Below are 10,061 nucleotides of genomic sequence, written 5' to 3'. Positions count from 1 at the left end.
TCATGAGTCGACTTGAACGCCACCGCAGTCCGACCCGTGACATCCTGAAAACGGGATTTTCATGCGCTGGACCTGCAGAGTCCTTCCAAATCCCGTTTGTGAGGAAGGAATGCGTAAAGGGTTCCAAACACGGCGACTGGTCAACGTGGCAGATTCAGAATCTGCGTTGGCAATCATTCGTCCGTCCCAGGGCTGGACTGGCCATCGAGGCGTACGGGGCCGATACCCGCCGAGCCCGTGTCCTGACATTTACAATGGAGACCGCGAACGGAAGCAATCGACGTTAGTCAAAAGTCTTGATCTTTCTCAACTCCCAATCGTTTATTACACGCTTATGTTGATGCCGTCGGGCAGGCCTCGCCAATCCTGGTCCGAGAGGGCCGGAGTTCTGCTGCTTTTAGACATTTCCGTCCTCCAACACACCTGATTCAAGTCTGATAACGAGACTGGTCTTTCCGACCGGAGGCGTTGGGAGGTTGGAAACATCGGGACAAACAAGCCTGCAGGGGGGACCAGGTTTGGAGGAAGTCTGCTGGAGGGGTTTACAAATCAATCAGGGACTGGAAAATCCTCATTCCTCAATTCTGGCCTCTTTGGGGAATCTTTACAGGAGAGCAAGTCAAGAAGGAAAAGTGAACGACGGGCTTGGGTTGGCAAATAATGATCAGGTCTGCGGCTCCAACATGTCCGCCGCGGCCCAGACGCCTTCATCCAGATCTCAGGTCTCCGCAAGTCCTGATCCACTTGGCCGTGACGCACATTTAGCCCCGCCCTCCCCGTAAGTCCCTAACGAGATTGGCCGTTCCCGGATATCCCATTAGACGGCGATTAAGCGGGCTCAGCTCGTTAGCGCTAACGCAGCAAGGCACCGGCCGGCCCATTTGGGTTTTGACTGCGCATGGCAACAAGGGATTGGTCGCCAGCCAATCGCAGAGTGACGTCGCACTGATGGCAGTGAAGCGCGTGTTCCTTTCACTCCAGACCAAAGGGTCGATGGATGATGGCCGTTTGTCAAAATGTGTCGTGACATTGGCTGGCGACCTGTCGAGGGCGGAGCCTGCCTCTCGCCCAGCGCCGGCCGGGATAGGCCGCGGCTGTCCCGAATGACGGTGAAGCCGTTCCTTCCCGTTGGTCCGTGTTCTCCCGCTCCCCGCCCACCTGTTGGCTTTCTCCTCCCCCTAATTGGACGATCCCATCTGACCCGATTTGCGACCTCCCAATCGCTTTAGCCCGCTCGCTCTCGCTCCTTCTCTCTATTTCCATCGCTGAGCTTTATCCCTTCATCTCTGATCTCCTTCATCCGCCGCAATCCTCATCGGCGCCAGGAGACTCGAGGAGGAGTTGAGCGAGCAGTCGGCGCGTCCGAGAGCAGCCGAGCAGCAGCAGCAGCCCAAGCATCCTGGGATTGTGGACGCCTCGAGGAAAGGTGAGCGTGCGTCCGTCCGTCCGTCCGGTCGTCCGACCGCCGGTGACAAGTTCTGCATGCTTGGGCTCTTTTCCCGTTTCTTCTCGTTTCTCGTCCTTTGTTGTCTGCCGTGCAAAGTTGTGGTGACGATCCACTTTCGGTTCTTGAAGCGAGATCCGAGAATGTCGTGGGCGGGATTCTGTCTTTCGTCGGGGGACAGGACAACGTTGGCCACGTTCCATTTTTTGCAAGTTTGCAATGTTGATGATGTTCCCGGGAGGTTCTGCTTCCCGATCCCGGCCGAGGACGAGAGCAGCCGTTAATCGGATGACGGAGATTTGAGCTGTAAAGATCTCCTGAGGGATTTGCCCATCGCACCTTCGTCCTTGGGGCTGGTTTTTTTTTTTGCTGCCCTTGACTCCCGACCTCTCCGGAATTTACACTTATTGGAGGAATATCAGCAGACAAATGAAACATTTGCTTGCTGCGGCTCATGGGAAGCTAATTAGCACTGATGCTAGCTAGATACGGGCTGGCCCGCCCAACACAAAAATCCACGTAAAATTGACGGCAATTGAAATGCGTCGGGGAACATTTAATAAGGTCTTAAATGGCCGACCTGATCAATGACGTCATTGATCAATCGGGCAAATGATGGCGTCACAGCCATTGAAATGGAAAATATCATCCGATCCTGATCAAGATGATCAGATGGACGTCAAGTCTCTTAAACGGACGACAGCAAAAAAATCCTCGCAATCGAATTCAAGCAACCGGTGACGGAAAAGCAATCAAATGTTGCTGGTTGGCTTTTGAACTTCGGGTCAGCGTCTTTTGCCGCCACTTCCTTGTCGTCAGAGCGTTAACAGAATTAGGCGGGATTACGTCCATCAGGTAGGTGTCTAATCTCTCACATTGGAAGTTGTTCTGGGTCAACGCATCCAGGCCACGGCCGAAGCCGTCTTTGTGCCATCGGGACCGAAACCAGAGACTTTTTGGCATTTTCAGAATTCCGCGTCTCGTCTCGGGGAATTGTGACTCGGAATCAATCCAGTTCGTTCTGGTCGCCGCTTTGGTGACTTGCGAGATGAAGACTCGGACTCGACTTGATTCGGGACACGATGAGGCTCATTGATTATGTTGATTTGACCTTCGTGGTCTTGGTTCCAAATGAAGACCGGGTTGCGCCGGTCGGACCGCATTCACGAGGTGACTTGATCCGACTCATCACAGGACTCTGAACTTGCTTGAGACTGACTTGAGTCTTGCAAATGTTTGACTCCATCCAGTGCCGGTCCAAACCTTCACGCAAGTTCTGACCGAGTCTTTAACTTTCAAGTCCTTGTGGAGCCTCGATTTGGTTTTGGTGACGATCTGATCGGATCTTTGACAAATATTTTGTCGAGCCGCTTCCATCTCAGGTGAGGTCAACGTGACTTGATGAAAATCTCCACGCTGCCGTTTTCGTCAAGTTCCTCGTCACGTATCTGAGCTGGAGATGACAAAAAACGTGACTTGATCCCACCCGGACGCTCCCTGTTGTCTTTTGCCGCAGTTTGGCTCAAGTTTCCCGCCAGTAAGGTCCCCTCGCCACTGTGGTCATGGCAGCTGAGAAAGCTGAGATGGACGCCTTGAAAAAGGAGTGCGACGGCCTCCGCGCCAAGATTGAGGTGAGCGAGCGGCCAAACGCAACACACGGGAAGGCGGCCATTGCGCTGAACTGTCGCGGTTCCCGTCGCGTGGCAGGCGGCGCGCAAGGCCGTCAACGACAGCAGCATGTCGGGGGCGGCGGGCAGCGTGGCCTCGGTGGGGCGCGTCCAGCTCAAGCAGAGGAAGACGCTCAAAGGTCACCTGGCCAAAATCTACGCCATGCACTGGTCAGCTGACTCCAGGTGAGCCACGCCCACTTCTCATTCAAACACTTTTTCCACACGCAAAATAGGAAGTTTTCCTTTTTTTTCCCCTTTTCTTTTCTTTTTGTTGTCGCTTCCATTCAATGGCCATTGTGCTGCTCGTTCTGCTGTGTGCGTTTTGACCACCTGGGGGCAGTATAGTGCAGACTTACAGCTTGAAACGTAACCTCTCAGTTACAGTTGAAGTACGAGTATCGTTAAACAGCTTCAGGCTCGTTTGTCAACTTTTAGTTCACCAGGCAAGTAAGTGCTCATATGTCAATTTTGGATTTGCATAGCAAAGCAAAAAAACAACAACTCATAAGTCAAAGCGCTGCTACTTGATGGCGCAAGACCGCAGCTTGGGCTATGCTAGCGTGCTAAGCTAACCGGCAGGACTTTTGTGTGTGTCGCGACAGGCAAATGGTGAGCGCGTCGCAGGATGGCAAACTCCTGGTGTGGGACACGTTCACGGGCAACAAGGTGAGTCCTCCGCAAGACAAACAGGAAAAACGCGACACGCCGCAGGTGTTGGGAGCAGCGACCAATCTTTGCGCTTTCCTCGTGTGGGATGGCATCTGTAGCCAGCACCAATGCCGGCTGGCTTTGGCCCATTCTGGACTGGTCGCCAGCCCATCGCATTGCTCATGTTGACAACTAGTGGACTGGTCGCCAGCCATCTACAGCGGTGACCAGTCGATGATGATTTTTTTTTTTACAATTGATGATTTCCAAAAGAAGATGAAGCTAAAGTAAGTAAATGCTAAAGAAGCACACTAGAGGAACTCACGCAGTAAACAATTTGCTCCATTTCGATGTGTTTTTTTTTTTTGTGCACGATATTATCTGGCACAGGACTGTCAAGTTGTCACCCGTGTGGAGCCCATCAGCGAGTTGAAAAGAAAAGCAAGAAAAAGCCGAAGGAAGAAAGGAATCCAAGCGTTTGTTTTTGCCTTCCAGCTGGTGGCGGTGCCGCTGAAGTCGGCGTGGGTGATGAGCGTGGCCTTCGCGCCGTCCGGCAATTTGGTGGCCAGCGGCGGCCTGGACAACATGTGCACCGTCTACAACATCAAGGCGACCAGTCCCAAGACCCTCCGGGAACTGGACGCGCACACAGGTGAGCCGGCACAGCCCATTTGGCCTGCCGCTCTTTATTTGGGGATGTCCAAATTGACGCGTGAGCCTCTTCAAATGCGAGGAGGAGCGAGCCTGTCCTGTCCTGTCCTGTCCTGTCCTGTCCTGTCCTGTCCTGTCCTGTCCTGTCCTGTCCTGTCCTGTCCCGTCGATCCCAACAACAGACCGCTCGGTGTCTGCCAGGCGAGTTTTGCTTTAGTTTTGCCCTTTTTTGTCCCGTCCTCAAGGTTACCTGTCCTGCTGCCGCTTCCTGAGCGACACGGACATCCTCACGGCGTCCGGCGACACCACCTGGTGATTCCCGGCAGCACGTCGCCGCTCCCAAAAAGCTCGTAAGCGCTCGTAACCGTCCTGTCTTGCGTTTGCCGTCAAGCTGCCTGTGGGACCTGGAGACGGGCAAGCAGAAGGTGGTCTTCACCAACCACATCGGCGACTGCATGTCTTTGGCGCTGTCCCCCGACATGAACATGTTCATCTCGGGCGCCTGCGACTCGCTGGCCAAGCTGTGGGACATCCGGGAAGGCACCTGCAAGCAGACCTTCATCGGACACACCAGCGACATCAACGCCATCGCTGTGAGTCGCGCCGCGCCCGGAGCAAAAAAAAAGACAAGAAGGAAAAGCCTGCCACTCTTTGGCTAGCTAGCTAGCACCATGGGGCTAGCTAACGAGCTAGAACGCTAGCTAACGAGCTAGAACGCTAGCTAACGTGCTAGAACGCTAGCTAGCTAGCACCTGGGGCTAAAGCCAAACTATGGCCGGGTTTTCCTTTCTGGATCTGGATTTGCCACCTCTGAAACCCGTCCAGACAATGATGACGCGAACTGACTGGTCTTCCTTAAAGTCTGGATTGCTTCTTTGTTCCGTTTGTTGACGCGCCGTAACAGCTATATCGTCAACAAACAAATAATAAAGTCCTTAAAAGTTGTTAAATACACTTTCCGTTATACACATGAAAAGTTTATTCAAACAGAAAGCTAGTAGCATGAAACAAAACACTTTAAGGAGAAGCTATCATTTGCTTCACTTCAATTGACAATAACATACAAAAAAGTCCTCTTCGTTCGTTCACGTCCTGCAAAATCACAATCAAACAAGACAAATAGCTCGTCCGCATTCCAGCGAGGCGCTTAGACGGCAACAACGTCAATCTGCGTTTCAGTCAACGGCGGACCGGTTTTCCATTTTTTTCCGTTAAGCGTCTTTCATTTCGGTGTAAAGACGCCTCCGGTGGGTCACACTTTTATTTTGTCGCACTTCCTGGACTTCCGGAAGTGCGACAAAATAAAAGCGCGCCAGGAAGTGCGACAAAATAAAAGCGCGGAACAGGATTTTGACATTCGAAATTGGAAAGCTTGTCATATGAATAAACGGAGTCTTTTATGATTTTGTGACCGCGAGGACGAGCTCCACATGCGTCCTTCTTTGCGACATCTTAGAGAAAACAAAAGTCACCCAACAGTGCAAAGTCCAAAACAACTTTTGCCCACAACTGCTAGCTTCGTGCTAACATATAATAGCAAATTGCATGGACGGGCTCCTGGAAGTTAGCATGAAAGTCCAATGCTTTGTTCAGTTCTTCCAGAGCGGCAACGCCGTCATCACGGGTTCGGACGACTGCAGCTGCAAGATGTATGACCTGCGCGCCGACCAGGAAGTCATCAACTACCAGGACGGCAGCCTCAACGCCGGCGTCACCTCGCTGACGCTCTCCAACTCGGGGCGCCTCATCTTCGCCGGCTACGACGACTTCAACTGCCACATTTGGGACTCCCTCAAGGGCGAGAAAGTCGGTGAGTCGAACGGCGCCGCCCACTTTCAGGCGAGTCCTCACATCTTCTCACGACAAAACGTTCTCATTAGGACGAGAAACTTTGTTAGGAGGAGAAAGTTTTGCATTAAGACGGGAACGTTTCTCCGGAAGACGTGCAAGTCCTGCTGGCAACGTGAGCCGCGTAACGATATTTGTGGAAACGAGCTGCTTTTGCTTGCGTTCTCACCTGCGACTTCATTTGAAGGACGTTGCTGCTCTCCTTGCACGTGGTCTCCATCACGTTGCGTCTGAGAGACGTTTCCAATGTCGTCTGGTCGTCTGCTAAATAAGCTACCGCTAGCAGCTAAAGAAGTTTCTCATCCAAATGATCAAGAAAGTTTCTAGATGAGGATGAGAAACTTGCTGACATTTATATTTGACTTCTTTCTTTTTTTTTTGGTTTTCTTCATTTTGTAAGAAATAGACTTTATTGTCTTGAAAAATGTTGTTGATTACGATCACAACTACTACGATTAGTTTTTGTCAAGTCATCAAAACAAAGACGGAGGTGGCGCCCTCTTGTGGCTCTCATCGGATGTTTACAAAACGTCAGCGGTCGAGCGAAAACAAGCCATTTGAGATCGAACCCCCGGCCGAACCCTCGACAAACGCGTCCGGCCACCGTGTGATTGCCGTGTGGGCGCTTTCTCCCTGTGGTGTGTGTGTGTGCGCGCGCAGGCGTCCTGTCCGGCCACGACAACCGCGTCAGCTGCACCGGCGTCCCCGAGGACGGCATGGGCGTCTGCACGGGATCCTGGGACAGCTTCCTCAAACTCTGGAACTGACGGACACGCAGACGGACAGCGGCCACCGACGGCGCGACAGGGAAGACAAAAGCAAAGACGGGGGGAGGCTCGGCGTTGGTTCTCGGAGGCTCCGTCGTCTTTCGCGTCTCATCTATGCAAAAAGAAAAAGAAAAAAGCAGCAAAGGAGGCCAGCCGACATCCGCCAGGAATGATGAAGTCATGATTCAAAAGTCTAGCACCATAAAAAAAATAAAAAAATTAAGTCTGACATGATTGCTACTGACGAAAGTGTAGGAATGCAGATGTTGTTGTTTTGACTGTGAAGTAGGCCTGCACTCGCTTGCATGTAAATAGCACACGTTAGGTTGCTTTCATTTCTATTTAATGGTGTCAAACGTTAGCACTCGATTGTCATTCAGTCTCGTGTTTTCCTTCTTTTTTCCCTTCCCGGAGGCTCCTCCCCCTTTGCCCCTCCCCCCTTCCTTTACTGCGCAGGTCCAGATGTTGATTTGTAAATGTGTGGCATGTAACGTTCGAGGCTCCCGTCAATCACCTCCGATTGCGTTTTCGGCTCCTCTGGAAAAAGAAACTTTCTAATAAATGTAGAATTCTGCATTCACAGCAGCCAACGTGTGTCCGTCCGTCCGTCCGTGTGTGTTGAAAACAGACGCCAAAAACAAACAAACAGAAGAAAGAAACACAGGAAGTGTTGCGAGGAAATCTGCTTGACTGGGTAAAAAGTCGCACGCACGCGCGCGCACACACAACAATGTCAGCGGCCAATCACCGGAATATTCATGAGGGCTGGTTGGGACACTTGATTGAAATCATATCATCACATTTGATTCTTAGGTTTGAAGTTTTGAATTGCTGCTTGTTGCATCAAAGTGCAGCCAGGATGCTTCACACGCGTCACCAATTTGAGCCATGAATCGAAAAGAGCTCATTTTTGCGCTTTTGGTTTTGCAGATGATCGGGTTTGCTTGCGTTGAGTGAAAATCACGTTTGCTTTCCAACAAACGCGCCATTCAAGTATTGCTCGATTTGTGAATGTTTCCTCGCGTGGTCTGACCTTGACATTTGCTTGATGATCTTCTCACGTGCGAATTTGAGACGGAACGGGCTCGGCGGCGCGCCTCGTCTCGATTGGCCAAGAACTTTGCCGCCTTTTCTTTTTCAGCGGCTGACTTGTGACGTGACGAGTGTGCCTTGCCGGCATCCGGTGGCGAGTTGCCGGCAGGTGCACGGCGGCTGATGCTTGCTGAATGAGGCCATTTTGTCCATTTGCCGACTTGCAAGCTCAGCGTCATCGCCTGGCGAGTTTCCGCCGCCGCTTTTTGGACACGCGCGTCACTCGACACGTTAAAAGCTTCCGCTCCAACGCGCGCTTTTGCGTTTTTCATGACCGCTGCCGCTGTGTGTGTTGTGGGTTTCTTTCTCGTTGCATTTGCTTTCAAGTTGGGACGCATTTCATCATCTCAGGGGACAGCAGGGTTTCTTTTTTTCTTTTCCTTTTTCTCTCATTTTTCGTGTTGCTTTTTTTTCTCCTTTTTTGCTCTTTCCCGTTTTTTCTCTTCTTCTCCCTCTTGTCCATTTTTTCTTTCCCTTCTTCTTTTCTCACTTATTGTCCACATTGTTTTCTTCTTTTCCTCCCTTTTTTTTTTGTCTGAATGACCAAACGAGCGTTGACACATTTCGGGGCGGAAATGTTGATGAGCGTCCACTTTTGCTGCTCTTGGTCTCCTCCTGCTGGTAGCAAGTGGCAACGACAAGACGACAGCGAGCGTCCTGCTGCTGCTCCACGTTGTCATTATTTGTCAAGACTTGATGCCAAATGTCAGCGCGTTTGCTTGCCTTCAATTAGTGGCGCATGCCGAGCGTCAAGGGAACCGTTGACCTTTGAGAGCACACACACACACACACACGTGTCGCAAGCATGTTGTCATCCCTCCAGCGGATCTTGATCGGATGGCTCGGCTGAATCGGCCATCGCCAATCAGCGAGACGTCATCAGCTGTGCCAGGAAAATTCATTTCGCTCCAGAAATCCATTGATTAGCATGATATGGTGGCTTGGGTCATCGATCCGTGCAATTGACGTTTGGACGCAAGCGGAAGAATGAAATGTTGAAGATTTGACTTGTGCGTCGTCTTTTTGTGACGTTTGCTTGACGTTTTTCAAAAATGCGTCTTGGCTCAATCAAGATTGCAAAACGCTGGCTCCTTTTCCTACCCAGGACACTCTTTTTGCTAAAAGATGGCCAAGTATGGATAACCAGTATCGGTATCGGGCTGATTATCAATGATCGCAATGCTGCCCTCTTGTGGCCATTGCCATTTAGTTCATGCAATTTTAAGAAAAAAGGTTATTATTTACGTCTTTCTTTCAAATTATCTGTCATTGTTTTTGAGGGCGACATTTTATGTATCCAAAATATCTGCATCGGTGACGACTCCAAGATGAGTACTTGTACTAGTATCGGTCTGAAAAAAGTGCTATCGAACATCACTCATTTTTCTGCATGTGTTATCCGTCGCCACCTTTAACATCGGGCCCTCCTGGCGCCAGTCGGTTCACATGCGTTTCCATGGCGATGGCAGGCAGCAGCAGGAGGAAGAGGAGCAAGGCTGCCAGGTCACATGTCGGCCGCTCTTCCTCCTCCTCCTCTTCCTCATTCCTTCCTCCCGATGCTTTGTCAAAAGTGTTTCAGGTGTAAAAAGAAAAAAAGTCCAAAAACGGGAGTTAGCAGGTTTGTCCGTTATCAGAATGTCATTTATGTCATTGAGAATAAGAATAAAATAAAAAATGTGTGTGTTGAGTCTGCACGTGTCCTTGGTTTGCCAAAGTATCCAAGTACTATGTGTACTTGAGTAAGAGTGGTACGTACCATAGCCATCTTGTGATGATTATCAATAATTGATATTGGGAAATCTTTTCAGATGATTTGGCGACGATGTCGGTCGAGTGAACGTTTTGGGCCTGCTGATGGGAGACAGGAAGTGACGTCACCACACTTAGCTCACCTTCCTTCGCAATTTCCAAATCATCTGAAAACATGCAAATGAGGTGCTT

The 10,061-nt window shown here is 50.7% G+C and overlaps 1 protein-coding gene across 2 annotated transcripts; it reads left to right on the top strand.

Annotated features, from left to right (window-relative positions):
- The first annotated feature begins 943 nt into the window (after positions 1–943).
- Positions 944–7,613, top strand: LOC144037242 (guanine nucleotide-binding protein G(I)/G(S)/G(T) subunit beta-3-like). Of its 2 annotated transcripts, XM_077548568.1 has the most exons (9): positions 944–1,426; positions 2,961–3,075; positions 3,152–3,297; positions 3,717–3,780; positions 4,258–4,414; positions 4,659–4,725; positions 4,805–5,006; positions 6,007–6,223; positions 6,922–7,613. In XM_077548568.1, exons 2-9 carry the CDS (start codon positions 3,007–3,009, stop codon positions 7,026–7,028), a joined length of 1,029 nt encoding a protein of 342 aa, XP_077404694.1. In that variant the 5' UTR covers positions 944–1,426; positions 2,961–3,006; the 3' UTR covers positions 7,029–7,613. The 2 variants fall into 2 exon arrangements, with proteins under 2 accessions (XP_077404694.1, XP_077404695.1); XM_077548569.1 differs by lacking the exons at positions 944–1,426; positions 2,961–3,075; positions 3,152–3,297 and adding an exon at positions 3,462–3,561.
- Positions 7,614–10,061: the final 2,448 nt, after the last annotated feature.

This window comes from Vanacampus margaritifer, chromosome 17 (genome assembly GCF_051991255.1).
Source record: "Vanacampus margaritifer isolate UIUO_Vmar chromosome 17, RoL_Vmar_1.0, whole genome shotgun sequence".
Classification (NCBI taxonomy): Eukaryota; Metazoa; Chordata; class Actinopteri; order Syngnathiformes; family Syngnathidae; genus Vanacampus; species Vanacampus margaritifer.
Note: the sequence above shows the minus strand (reverse complement) of the source record. Positions and strands in the feature narration are given on the sequence as shown.